Source organism: Hippopotamus amphibius, chromosome 2 (assembly GCF_030028045.1).
Source record: "Hippopotamus amphibius kiboko isolate mHipAmp2 chromosome 2, mHipAmp2.hap2, whole genome shotgun sequence".
NCBI lineage: Eukaryota > Metazoa > Chordata > Mammalia > Artiodactyla > Hippopotamidae > Hippopotamus > Hippopotamus amphibius.
This window is the reverse complement of record NC_080187.1, coordinates 67,728,667-67,743,717: the sequence shown is the minus strand read 5'-3', so window position 1 is coordinate 67,743,717 and position 15,051 is coordinate 67,728,667. Positions and strand designations below refer to the sequence as shown.

At 43.6% G+C, this 15,051-nt stretch overlaps 1 protein-coding gene across 1 annotated transcript; it reads right to left on the bottom strand.

Annotated features, from left to right (window-relative positions):
- Positions 1 to 12,333: 12,333 nt before the first annotated feature.
- GAS1 (growth arrest specific 1) lies at positions 12,334 to 14,707 on the bottom strand. The gene has a single exon (XM_057724912.1). The coding sequence runs from the start codon at positions 14,705 to 14,707 to the stop codon at positions 13,673 to 13,675; it is 1,035 nt and encodes a 344-aa protein (XP_057580895.1). The 3' UTR covers positions 12,334 to 13,672.
- Between the last annotated feature and the right edge of the window lie 344 nt (positions 14,708 to 15,051).

The window sequence follows — 15,051 nt, the reverse complement described above, 5'->3', positions numbered from 1 at the left end:
TAAAACTACACCAAAAGATGCCTCCACCACATTCAACAGACTTAGCGTGAAATCCCATCACTCTTTCAATTCGTATCGATGTTCCTCAAAGTGTAATCAAGAGACGCCTGTCAAAAACACAGATTGTCATGCTTCTACCCTCAGAGATTCTGGTTCAGTGGTATGAAAGTGGAGCCCAGGAATCTGCACTTTGAACAAGTTCCCTCAGTTAATTCTTATGCATGCTAAGGTCTAGGAAACACCAGATAAGTTTTGACACCTGTTTATGTGACCTTGGGAGGAACTGCTGTCATGTATAATGTGGTATCATTGTATTATGTGATATTTACTTTAGAGAGAATAGACTTTCTCTAAAAATGAAGCCAGCTAAAGAGTATACCAACAGTACCAGAATTCTCAACAAAAGAAACAAAAAATTTAACCATAATCCTATCACCCTTCTGAATGCAAATTCCATTTCTAAAAATTTCAGCTTCATTAAGACATAATTGGCAATTAAAATTGTGAGACATTTAACGTGTACATAGTGGTGATTTGATATACAGACATATTACAAAAGAATTCCTTTCACCCAGTTAATTAACACATCCATAACCTCATGGATATACCTTTGTGTGCATGTATATGAGAGAACATTGAAGTTCTATTGTTTTATCAAATCTCAATTATACTGTACAATGCTATCAACTCTAATCATCACCTTTTACATTAGATCCTTGGGCCTTATTCATCTCATAGCTGAAAGTTTGTATCTTCTTATTAAATTCAACTCCTTTTCAAATACCCTGTATTAGTTCACTAGGGCTATCATAACAATGACCACAAACTGAGTGGCTTAAACAACAAATTGTCTCATGGTTCTAGAAGCCAGAAGCCTGAGATCAAAGTGTCCACAGGTTGGTTCCTTCTCAGGACTGTGAGGAAGACTCTGCTCTGTGCCTCTCCCCTGATTCTGGTGGTTTGCTGGCAATCTTCAGAGTTCCTTGGCTTGTGGAAGCATCACTTCGATCTCTGCCTTCATCTTCACATGTTCTCCCTGTATGTGTGCGCCTGTGTCCAAATTTCCTCTTTTTTAAAGTCATCCATCATTTTGGTCCCTTCCAGTATGACTTCATTTTAACTTCACTAATCACATCTGCAACAACACTATTTCCAAATAAGTTCTACACCCTAAGGTACTGGGGGTTAGGACTTCAATATATGAATTTGCAGCGGGGAGGGGGAGGAAATGATTCAACCATAACATCTCCCATCCTGGACAAGTAGGCTCCAGGGACACTTGAACTTGTGGGTGTGCGGTGGGGTGGGCCCATGTCAGGCCCAGGCCAGCTTGTCACCTTTTGCAGCCTGGGTGCACAGAAGTGTCCCTGAAATGGCAGCACATCAAGAGTGGAGCAGACTGTCCAACAGTGTCACGGACTGAACTGGTGGATAAGAGTCATCACTGAGAAGTGGAGCCAATGGAAGAGGAACCAAGGAGAGCAGAGGAACAAAGGCTGAAGCAGAGGAACTAAGGAGGAGGCTGGAGAAATTGCTGCTACTGGTGACATCTCAAAATTTCTGTATCTTGAAGTTTAGGGGTGCCAATGACAAGGGAGATTGGGAAACTTGTCTTGAAATCGTGCTGAATTAGCAAGGATGTCATAGTTTTCATGTAGCTCATGTTAATATTTATTTGGTCAGCTGGGAGAGAGTTGATAGAATTGTGGGGTAACTTGTACCACCCCCCGGCCATCCCTCTACTCTGCTATTCATTGCTGACCAACCATGAGGATAATTACAATGATAATTGTGACACTGTCTCCATAGTATGTAGCGTAGTTCCTGGCACATAGAGACACTTAATAAATACTGGTTGAATGAATAGCCCAAAAGGACTAAGACCCCACTTAAGACCAAGCATGTTTGTTTCCTGGGGAATACCTTCTCACTGGTAGCATCACAAACAAATTAAAGTCAGCTGGCATGCCTGGAATGTGCATAGTTGACAAAAAGAATGTGTTCCAAAAGATTTGTCTTCGCTCTGGGATGTTTTATACAACCCAAAATGAAAAAGGAATGTTTAAAATGTTACTCACCAAGGGAGACTAAATGTCAGAGTCGTATATAAAGAACCCTTAAACGTGATGGCTAATGAAAGCTACATCTGCCTCCTTCCCAGTGGGCGATGTTTATATTCGAAGGTGAAGAAGAGACGTTCTGCAGGTCTGATGCATTTGAGATGACTCTATTCCTGCCACTGCGGTAGCATGGTTTGTGGGTCCAATAATCATAATAGCACCTCAGACTTGAATGGGCATCCATAATACAGCATTAACTTCATAGGATAAACTCATTTGGTTTGCATTTTTCCCTCTGCAGGAGGTAGGGTTGAAATTGTTCCCATTTCCTAGTGATAGTAACAGCTGCCATTCATTGAGCATCTGCTCATGTTCCTGCACATTCAGATAAGGACCCTCCATTCTCCTGGTTCTGTAGGGAGTCCTGGGTTTTCTATAAGAATCTGCTAAATCCCCAGGGTATGATTTTTTTCCCCAGTCGCCTCTAAGTCTAATTTCCTGTTTATCCTGTATTCTCTTTCCCCTCTCTGCATCTTGGATCTGTTTATCTACTCCAACACTGAGCTGCAGTGAGACAGAGCTCTTTCTTCTTGAATCACATTTCCATCACTTAACAAAAATCAAGAACATCAAGGAGGGTATATTTTTATAGGAATTTTACAAATAACAGAGAAGAATATGTATGTAAGTTCCACACTGCCGGTAATTTACAGTGAATATTAGATATTTCTTGTTCTCTGTAAGTCCAGTCGCTATTTTGTCACACCCTGCTTCCATCTCTTGCCATGTTGCTGTGTCTTTTCTCAGTCTCCACTTTCTTAATCTCTTCTCTCACTTCTGATTTCCTCACTACGCATTATGGTTAATTCTCATAAAAAGCACTTGAAGTAGCTTTTTGTGTTCACTAGTCAAGCTTTCCGTTCTGGAGCCTCCCCCCATTCCCCTACCCAACATCTTATCAAGGTTCTTCCTAAATAGACCATTTCTTCCCTAAGAGGAATTTTAGTTCTAGCTGGAAAAATAAGTTTTCTTGCTTCACTTTTCTCTCATAGCAATTCTCTAAGGGTAGATATACTTGATTACCTCAATTTGGTTATTCTCCACCAAAAAGTCAGTAATATGTATTGTTAATTCTAAGAAAGATGGATTACAAAGAAAAAATGTGAGTAGCAAAACAGAGCAAACAATTTATGACACAACATGCAGTAGTGGAAGGAAGAAAGTCTTAGGAAAAGTGATTTTTTTCTTTAGAAGGGCAATATGAATTAACTTTAAACATTGAGAGAAAATAAAGAATATATGGGTTAAATATTAAGATAAACACTAGGAAAAATAGAAATGAAATGTATAACTTTCAAACAATTGGGAGAGTTGCGGTGGGGATGGGGGGCACACAGCAAAACGACAGTATAAAAAAGATGTGATCAATTCAAGAAAGGCAATTGAAGTGGGATTAAAAACCAAACAAAACAAGAAAGCACGGTAAATTGAAAATACAAGCTAAGAAGGTAAGAATAAATTGAAACAAACCAATAACCAGTAAATGTAAATAGATATAAATCCCTTATGAAAAGATAAAAGCTCCATTGGATTAAAAAAAAATAATACCAACCAACTAAGCAATCAAATAAAATCTACCCTAACCAACTATGTGCTATTTATAACAACTATCAATAAAAGAGCACAAAATATTGAAAAGGAAGAGATTTAAGGAGTTATATCACCTCCCAAAGTGGTGTTAAGGGGTATGTAAGCATATTATATGAAGAGTTAGGATGTATGTGAAAATACACTTAGATTATTGCCAACCAGGGAAGCTTGCCTGAGCCCAGTATTCAGAGATTTTACTGGGGGTCCATTAGGTACGCACTGGTTGCCCATGTGGGGATCCTGACTCCACGAGAAGAGAACATGGAAGCTCTGCAGATGATACTTCCCCTAATTCTGCTCCATGAACTTTTTCCCTGTGATAAACTGTAACTGTGTGTATAACAGCTTTCAGTGAGTTCTGTGAGTCCTCCTAATGAATTACTGAACCTCAAACTTGTAACTGGTGTCAGAAATCAGAACAGTCTTAGAAACTGTGACACCTAACTCTTCACACCCACATAGACAAACTCTCAGTAATTTTTAAGAGCACAAAGCTTCTTTAGACAAAGAAGTTGGAGAATCATTAATATGTTTTTATACGTCTAAAAAACCAAAGAGAGTCTCTGGCCAATAGCTAGAGCCCATAAGAGTTCGACAAGGTGTTTAGATAAAAGATCAATGTTCAAAACCCAAGTTCAATAATGAATTAGGCAATGTAATCATCATCAGCATCATCATATCATCATCAGAAACTATAAAGTACCTGGAAATAAATCTAAAAAGAAATAAACAAAATCTGAATAAAAAGAGAAGATATAAAATGTACGGTAAGATTTGTTTATGGATCAATATATTTACCTGAATAGAAAGATGGAAAGACTCACTATCATAAAGCTACCACTTGTCTCCATGTTGATCTATGAATTACATCCAATCCCAGTCAAGCTTTTCAATAAAGGTTCTTTAAAAAATTTTCAGAAGTTACACCTAAAATTCTTCTGGAAGGTAAAAAGTACAGTATTACGTATAATAAAACGTTTTGAAGTAGAAGAAAGTGAAGAAATGGTCCTACTAGGTATCATATCACATTGCAAGTTTTTTGTGAATAAAAGAGTAGAATAGTGTTTCAGGTCTTCTCTAGCTTTTGGGATTTAACACTCAATAAATTCTGAAAATTAAAGCTATAAACTGCTTTCTTACATTTCTTTCTTCCTATTATGCCAGCAGAACCCTAGGAACATATTTATTATTGTGGAAGTGTTTAAAAATTGGTTTCCATACTTCTTCCCATCTCTGAGTGCAGGCTCATTAAGAGGTGGAGTCTATCTCTCTACCCTTGAAGCTGGACCTGGTCATTTGACTTGATTTGTACCATGGGACATTGGCAAATGTGATGCAAGTGGTAGCTTGAAAAGTGCTTGCACGTCGGGGCTTTCCTTCTCTTGCTGCTTTTGGAGTCCAGCTGTCATAATAAGAAACCTGGGATAGCCTGCTAGATGCAAGGAACACATGTCTCAACTGCCCCTGTGACACTACCAATTGCCAGCCATGTGAATGAGGCCATCAGGAACACACCCTCCCCCTACCTGACTCCCAGCTAACCAGAGCCAAGTGAGCCCAGAAAAGGTCAGCAGAGAATTGCCCAGTTGAGTCCAGTCCAAACTGCCTACCAATGAAACTGTGAGCAAATAAATAACAGCTTTAAGTCACTAAGTTTTGGGGTGGTCTATTATGAACAGAAGCCAAGTAATAAAATAACCAATTCCCTGCCAGCACCCAAAATATCAGCAGTTCTTTAAAAAAAATACTATTCATTTCAATAGATTGGATTTTGCAAAAAAAAAAAAGTTCTGGTGACAATAAACAAGGACTCCATTTGACAATTTAAATGACCCATGAGCCTGTTGTCTATTTCTAGATCTTACTAATAGTTATTTTAAAAAATGATATGCAATATGCAAGTCTATGATTAATTTACTCACAGATAATTTGTTCTGGTACAATATAATCATACACTTTCATTTAGGTATGTGTCAAGAATTAGGGCATATTTTAGCTCCCAAAAGTACCATAATAATTTTTGGCTTAGCTCTTTTATCAGAACTTTCCTATAAGAAGATAACCTTACAATGAACTGAAAATTATAGGATTTAATTCGTCCACTTGTCCAACATATAAAAAAACCCAGAATGATTAGTCATACATATGAAAGTTTCTATTTTCCCACACGTATCTATGAGGCATGAACACATTTGGAGAAAGGAAAGATGAAACGCATAGTGAACAGGTATAGATTGGAGCAACGAACAGTCTTGTTACAAGACCACAAAGCACAAGAGAACAAGAATCAGAAAACAGCTTTACTCCTTGTGGGCAGGAAGATTCACTCTTACGTTTGCTGCTGTATCTCCTATGCCTAGGGTGTCACTTGGCCCATTGTAAGCCCTCAATAAACATTGATTGAATGAATGGATGAGTGAATAAATCAATGAGTTGATGAATAAAAGATTTCTTGAGACCTTTCTTGCTCTAACAAGAAACAATGTTTTTATGACTTATTTTCATTTGTCATGTGCTTTTTCAAATCGAGTAGTTTTACAGTTTGAATTATTTTAGGCTTTAAAAAAGATCACTTCTTCGTGATAATCTGAGGTAGACTGAGCATAAGGGAAAGGAGGGCACGGTCCTCTGAAGTGTAGGTAACAGTGGCAGTTATCACAGGTGCAGAACTATGCTTTCTTATTTCTTCTTTACAGTTCGGAATATTACTAGTTAAACAACATTTAAATTTGAAAGTAAGGTAATATGTACTCATTGATAAAATCTGGGATACATATAAATATATAAGGAAGAAAATAATAATTATACATTTTGAGAATCAGTACGGTATAAAAGCTATGATCTCAATCTCTTGACACAAACAGACCTAGATTTTATATTCACCAACTTATACACTGAATAATCCTGGCCAAGTTACTTAAACATCAGCTTCTTCATCTGCCAAATGGAAATAATAATAAAAACAACATGAAGTTCTGTAATGATGAAATGTTACACGCTCAGCACTGTGAGTGGCACATAATAAAAATTGCTGAATAATACTATCACTATTTTTTATTATTACTATTATGTTAATGTCATGGCATAATTTTGGTATTTTTTATTTTCCTACAGTTAGTGGTGATTATAATTATGCTTACTCCTACTGTTATAATGAAGAATATTTTGGTCATTTATATTTTCTTAGAACTCCAGTGAATTCATTTTTCTTTTTAAGCAATAGTATTCATCTCAAGCATTTTCATATTTAGGTGTCCATGTCCAGAAACTTTATGATTTCATGTTCCTGCTCCTCCTAAAATGCCTCTGACCTTCTCTTTTCCCTTTTGGAATTCTTTTCCTAGGCACTCCTTCCTCTGCCCACACCCTTCTTTCTTCTGTGCTCTCTTTGGGTGCATCACTCCTAGAGTCTTAAGCACGACCACTGTACAAGTCTGACTCCTGCCTTGAGCTTCAGCCCTTTAGTTGGTTTCCTGCAGTAAACTGCCAACTGGATAGTCCTTATATCTTCAAATACAACTAGCCCCTCAATCTTTCTTTATTGAGATGGAATATGACATGATCCACCAGTTTTTTGAGCCAGAAACCCAGCAATCCAGCAATCATATTGGCCTCTGCCCTCCCTGAACGCTCCATGTTTGACCAATCACAATGTTTTGAACCTGCCTTCTCCCTCTTTCCGCTGCCACTGTTCTATCTCAGTGCCTGGCTTCCTTCCTTCCTTCCGTCCTTCCTTCCTTCTTTCCTTTCTTGGACCTAGTGTCCCAGTCTCTGGTCTTCATGCTTTAAAACCATCATGTACTCTGTTCAGAAAGGGGAACCTCTGGAGCCTTCAGCTGGGAATTCTCAGAGGTTTCCTGTCATGCACACTGGGCAGGGTAAAGTCAATGCCTAGAATGACATTCAAGGCTTTTGTGACCTGGCTTTCAAGCTCTATCCATGTTAAGCTCCATCCTTGTTACTTCCCACTTTATATTTTGGTGGTGACACGATCACACACAGACACAGACACACACACACACACACACACACACACACACACACACACACACACGCGCTATGCTGTTCAATCCCTCCATGCCTTAGGACGTGTGGTTCCCTCTGATGGAATGTCTTCCCACTGTTCTTCTTGCTAATGTTCAGTCCTGTCTTCAGACTTAGCTTCAGTGTCACCTTCTCCAAGCTTTCCTTACACCCAGAGTTGGGCTAAGTCATCCGATCGTCCTTCTCTATGCTCGCCATTTGATGTTGAAAGGACACGTATGTCTGTCTCTCCATCCTGACTGCTAGCTTGTTCAGGGATGAGACTGCATCATATACACACCAGTAGCCCCTCAACAGAGGCCTGTGCAACCAAAGCAAATTCTTTTTGTTCCCCCTTCCCTCCCCTCACTTGTTCAGGATTACAGACATAGGTCTTAGTCACCCTAAGAGCTTACTTCAATGTTTGCTACAGAAGGATGCTCCAAACAGGCGTAACTACCTGATAGGTAAGAGGGGACAGGGGTTAAAACTAAAGGTTAGATGACTGGTATTTTCAATAAAAGAGGTGTCTAGGAGAAAGGCCTCAAATCTCATGGAAATGTTCCTTATTATGGTACTTAGTAACATCTGATCAGTGATCAAAATATACAATAGGATTTGGTTGTGAGATATGACTCCATTCTGGCATCTAAGAACCCACAAATATCCTATATTTAAATATAGACATAAACTTAGAAAAATTCATATTAATAACCAGAGACTATAAAGGTGTCAAAGTCTGGAAATAATATGACTTTATTTTTTGTTACAGATTGAAGATGTCCTGGGTGATGTGTGCTTTCACCTGTTTGCAGACTCACCCTGTTTGCTTAAGGGGAACCCCGGAAAGCTACATATAGTAAAGCCATATATCAGCACCGTTGAGAGAAACTGTCTTTGATCCACATTATAAAACTGGACTCGCAGCACTACAAAGTCACCAAAACATAATTTTGACAAATGCCATGTCAAAAAATGTAGACATTTGATTTTCTTATGGAACCCAAGCTCCTAAAATAAGGTAAGGAAACACTTCCAGTATCTCAGCAGCCTTTCTTGCTTCTATTGCATGCATATTACACAGGGTTTGGAGGTAGCCCTCCAAAATATTAGCTGAAAGCTTCCTCGCAAAGCAAATCTTTCCCACATCCTTCCCTGCAGTTCCTCTTTAAGAGGTGTCAGCATGGCTGAAAGAATGAAGTGGCTGCACATTGTTTGGCAGTGCTATTATGTGCTTAACATTTCCATAACAAAAGTGCCACTCGACTTCTCCCCGATTAATGCAGCTCGAGGGCTCTTGTCGTCCTTTAATAAAACATTGTTGAAATCATTTATTTAGAGCCCCTGGTTACTAGTGGGAGAATGACCATCTTTGTGCCAAAATATAGTGTATACAGTCCACTATTTTGTAGTAGATCATTCTGTTATTTAAGAAATTGATTAAATGGATGCCTTAGAAGGTATTTATGCTAATAGCACATTACTTATGTCGTTCAAATAGTCAAGGGTGAAGCTTTACAACTGTCCACCAGAAGCAATCCCTCCAATAGAATACAGTAACCTCCAACTTTACTTAACTCACAAGGCTGCAAGACCCACTGGAAACCCAAGCCTCCTGAAACTGCTCTTGGGCCATGGGCATTGTAACACAATGCTTCCCAATAAACTTGCTTTGGGGAACTGGGAGAAACCAAGTCCACTGACGACGTTTCAGATGTTTCGGAAGGGCCTAGGTGTAAGAGGTCAAAAACCAAATAATGTCTGCTTTTCTTTTCATGGGCTCAAAAAAGGACACGTGAGATTATGTCTGAGAACTTCCACGGTTGAAACCAGTGAGCTAATCATGCAAGGCTAAGTTGAAAGCAGAAAGATTTTCAGTGCAGAGTTTGCGGTCTCTGAAGGTTCTCATGTCACTCTCCCCTCTTTTAATTCTATACAACACAGCATTGCCGGGATGGAGTCTGGGTGCAAACATTGGGAGTGGTGAAGAAAGGACCCCTCCCCTGTCCATGCGGTTTCTCTTGTCTCTTCAACCAAGAAAGACTGCTGGTTCTGAGTTGTCTTCACCCACGTGGACCCCAGTGGGAGGGCTGCAGTGCACCCCAGATGTATCAGAGCATGGTGTCCCCTTAAGTTTGTGGCAGCTGGCACCAGGAGCTGTTCCTTACTTACGAACACTTGTGAGGGCCCGTGCTAACGGACGTCCTACTACTTAGCGCAAGACTTTAGTTCCCTCCAGCCATTTTTCCACTTGACATACGTGTATTGCCCGCGTACATTGCTAGATATTGTTGAACATAAACAGAGACCTTATGTTATGTCCATTGTGGTCATACACAAAAGCGTTGCCGTGTGCTTGGGTGAGCAGTGAAGCCTGAACCTCCTCCCTTTTACTGTATGGTTACTGTCAGCTCAATGAACTGCCCCCTTGTTCTCCACCATTGTCCCACACTCCCTTAAACATTTGTCACTGAAGTGCCTCCAAAGACAAATAAACTGTCACTGAGAATGCAAACCTGCTAACGGGGAAATGGGAGCGGCCGGGAGGACACAGGTTTTCTATGAGATCCAAAAGGAGCTGCTCTCGCTCTGGAAGACTTCTGTTAGAAGTCTGGCGCTTTTCGAGAATCCCCGGGAAAAGCCAGGGTTACCTTTGCCTTCAGTAATGGTACTTCCAGGCATTCTCCATGAGACATTTGGCCGTCTCAAATGTCCAAAATTCCAAAGGCTCCCCAGAGACCATGAGATATTACAGATGTCAACATCTGTAAAAATCTTTTCTGCCTAGGACCAGATGGCAACCTACAATGCCACAACCTAACATCTCAGCAACCTGTTCTGGAATCCACTGGGTCTGCAGAGGGATGAGGGGGCTCCTGGGCTCCAGCGTAGAACTGTTTAAATTAAAATGGACCACCAATCAGTGTTCACTTTCTCCAAGGAAGGAAGCATAAAGCCTCGTGTCCTCGCTCCCCAAGAGCGAGTTGTGTTGATTTACTCCAGGCAGATGCTTTTGACAGGACCCTGTAAAATCAAGTCCTGAGTTTATTGTAGCAGTTAATTATCAGGCCTTTTCTAGTGCTAATGCCTTTTACTTCTTACTGGGGGAAACTGGGCCTTTTACTGGGACAAAGACTTAACTTTTAGTTAAGAATGTGTTAAAATAACACGAGGAGGAGATGATTTAAATATATTTAAGGACAAATGCAGAAGCATTTGCTAACTCATCGTTTTGTAAAGAAAGCTGATTTCATTTACAAGTCTCTTGGAATACTCTTTGTTCACTTCCCAAAGAAACAACGCTTTCAGTTTTTATTTTAACAATATGTTTACTCAACCATTCAGGTGAGGGGGTTCTATCCACACACCACTCTCCTGGGCTGGTCTGAACCACAACTAGCTCAGACTTTCTGATGCTATGCATATATGAATCTTGGTTTTAGATGCAATAAGAAGTGCCTGGAAGCCCTCCATGAAAGCTGGGAAAAGAGCCTGTTAGAGGCGAAAGAAACCTCGAAAGCAGGGGGTGGGAGTGGGTGGGAGTGGGTGGGAGGAAGTTGGAAGGGGGCATAGCTTTGTTAATTACTTCAGGCAGCAGAGAAATCTGGTTATGTTTTCTCAGCACATGTTAATATCATATAAAGAGACATGAGATCTTGCTAATCTGTCGACCCCTCAGACAAAGTTTATTTGTGGTGACTTTTAAACTCCTGACTTGCCTTCCAATCACCGAGTTTAAAATGAAAAGCTTTAAATAAACACCAGGAATAGAAGATAAATAAACTTTTTCCCCCTTGCAAGTGCCTAGCTTGGCGAGGTTCAGACTCAAATCCCCAGAGGACAGAGCGCTCTCTTTTGTGTTAATGTTTAAAAGATTTTCCAATGCCGGAGTTTATTCCTACTGCAAACATTTCTATTTACAAGGTCAAGTGTATCAGCACTCGACACAGCTTAAGAGTGTAATTATTTATCTAAGGGCGTTTGAGTGTAGATCAGTAGCTCTGGCAGGAACCCAGCCTTCAGCCCACTGCTAAACAACTCCTCACAACAATATTACAAGTTCTGGTAATTGTTCCTCTCCCCAGTATGTTTACTTTTGCCGGCCTGAATGTTTTGTAACAAAATTTTGTACTTTTTCACCCAAAGTGTGAAAATGACTTTGAAGTTGTCTCCCAGGTTTCCTAAGACCTATTGGTAACAGATGTTATTGGCATGTTTGATTGTATGAGAATGTCTAGTAGCCAGAGAGGACACTGGGGGGGGGGGGGGGGGGGGGGGGGGAAGGAGGGGGTCCCAGTGGAAAGAGGGGAGGGGAAAGAGATGTCTAGGTTAGCCCCAAATTATGTGAAGACTCTCCACAAACATAAATACCAGTGGACACCAGTCAAATTATATCTTTTTAGCTGCCTCATTTACAGATGTCTAATTGTTCATTAAATTGAAGGCAGAAATAATAGCCCTCATTTCTTGTACTGTATTTTAATTTCAGTTGATGGTTGATAGATTCCCAGTGGCCCCTCCATCCCCCCCCCCCCCCATTATTGGGTTAACCACAATGTAACTCTGGAAAGTAACTACACCATATTCATTATTTAAAACTCTTTACTGATGTACACATTTTAATAAAATCAAATAACCAAAAAAAAAAAAAAATACACAAAGCCACAGTTACTTAAAACATAGGATTTTTTTTTTTTAAAAAAACAATGTCTATAAAAATACAATGTTTAAGGCAGTTTGGAAATGCATTTTTACATTTCTACAATGTCCATAAATTCTCTTGAAAATAAGAATGTTAACTTCAAATCTATAAAATACACTGTACATTTTAAAACTGTTCTAAATAGAGCACACTTCACAATGGACTGTGGTTTTGGATCCTTGGTGACAAACTGATTCTTTACATTTCAGGGAGGAAAGGTGTACCATGGATGTGGATTTAAATTTTTTAATTTCTTTTTAAAAATAAATTATTTCTGAAGCATACAATTTATAAAAATTCTATACACAAAATACAGCAACTGGTAACAAACCCCAGTTTTAATACATTTTATATACGAAGTACCAGGGGTGAGCGCCCTGATAAAAGCAGAGGCAATATATGTTCTCTGCATATTTGTACATACATTTTCTTGATGTAAAGAACAAAAATGGCAAAACAAACATCATAAAGAGGCTTTCATAGATGGCAGTGCAGAGCTCTTTTAGATAGAAAGTTGCATTGTTCAACGCCACTAGCAACTCTTCAGATCAGCATTTTTTGGATCCTTAATCCTAAAAAATGTGCTAAGAGATCAGAGTGGTGGCAATGAAATTAAAGGCAAGGGCTCCAAATTATCCAAAACGAATTCAGGAAAATTAACCCCTCTCATGCCCGCTCCGCCCTCCCCCCCTCCCCCCACCAAAGACTGAGAATTCTGGGCGCGGACACCAAGAGTAAACGAATGAATCGGTTAGCATTGCAATGTCCTCACTGGCCACAATAAAAGTCGATACCGACACTTTTTCTCCCCTCGCAGGAGAAACGCTAATAAACAGTCCCTTTGCAAACATAAATCCTCCTTCAAAAGCCTTGCTCCAAATCCAGTCCCTTGAAACTCTGTAAGACCCCACCGGTCAGCATCCTCTCCTCGGAGTCCAGGACTATGGTTCTGTTCCCCCCAAGGCCCGTTTCATCTCGGGGGTCCCGAGCTGGGCCGGTTTCTGCGGGGAGTTTCTGGAACCTAGGATGGGGGCAGGGGAGGATGTCCAAAGAGTCCTGCTCTGGAGAGGAGGCGAGGGTCGTGCCAAGAGTCAAGGCGGGGAGACCGGCTAGGCAGAAGCCACCTAGAAAACGTTTCGGAAAATATCCCCGACCCCCCCCCCCCCCCGCCTTGTCCCCGAGCCACAGGTGCCCCGGCGCCGACCCTCCCGTGGCCGACGGCGGGGGGGCTCGAGGGCTAAAAGAGCAGCAGCAGCAGCAGCAAGATGGAGGCGAGCGGGGTCCAGGCGCCTCGGGGCGCCGAGCGGCAGCCGCTGCCGCTGCTCCTGCGCCCGGGCCCGTAGGGCAGGTCCCCGCGGCCGCCCGCCGCAGCAGCGCCGCCGCCCGGGCGCGGCGGGTGCGGGACGCCGTCGTCGTCGTCCAGCGGCTGGTCGCCGCCCGCGCCCCCGGCGCGCTGCTCGTCGTCGTACTCCTCGTCGTAGTAGTCGTCCAGGCCCCCGTCCGAGCCGCTGCTGCCCGGGCCGTTGCCCAGCTCGGCGCCGAAGCACAGGCGGGCCATGTTCTCCTTGACCGACTCGCAGATGGGCCGCTCCAGGCCGTCGCACACGCAGTCGTTGAGCAGCGCCGCCTTGGGCACGGCCAGCATGTCCTCGATGACCGTGCGGCACTCGTCGGTGCAGCGCAGTCCGTTGAAGACCTTGCCGCAGTAGGTCAGGTAGCGGCTGAGCGCCAGGTTGCAGCGGCTGTCGCGGTCGCAGCGCCGCCGGGCCTCGGTGCAGCCCATGACCCCGCCCGCGCCCGGGCCGCCGGCGCCGCCGCCGCTCGTCCGGGGCAGGCACGGCTCAATGGCGCGCTTGGTGGACTTGCAGTTCTCGTCCTGCGCGCAGTCACAGTCCTCCAAGGCGGGCCCGCGGCGCGTGTGGTTGAGCTGAATGAGGGCCGAGATGCAGTGGCTCGGGCAGCGCCAGCGCGACGAGAAGGACGCGGCTGAGGCCGGGAAGGCGGCGGCGGCGGCCCCCGGAGGCTCGGCCCCGCCGCTCTGCGCCAGCACCGGCGCGCACGCCTCGGCGTACTGGTTGTAGGCGTAGCTGCACTCCGGCTCCCCCTGGCACTGCAGCAGCGCCTGCCAGCAGATGAGGCGGCGGCCGTGCGCCAGCCCCGAACCCCGCGGCGCCGAGCCCAGCAGCTGCAGCAGCGCCATCAGGCACAACCAGGCGCCCGGCACGGTCCCCCAGCGGGCTCCGCCGCCGCCGCCCAGCAGCCCCGCCACCATCGCGGGCAGCGGCGGCCGCCGGGCGGGGAGCGCAAAGGAGACGAGGCTCGGGGAGCGGCGGACGCGGAGCCGGCGGAAAAGTTTGCCCCAGTCCTGCCAACTTCTTGCATGAGTGTTTTCATAAATCCATGCGCGCCTCCGGCTGGTGCCCCGCTGCCTGCAGAAGGTCGGCTCTCCCCGGGACTGCGGGGGCTTCCGAGAAGTGCACGGCCGCGGAGAGCCCCTCCGGTCGGCCCCCGGCAGTGGCGGGAGGCGCTCACTGCCGCCCCGGGGGGCTGCGGGCCGCGGGGCCGCGGCGGGGCTGCGGGACCGCGCGGCGCCGCGGGTGCATTTTGCTCCGCGCC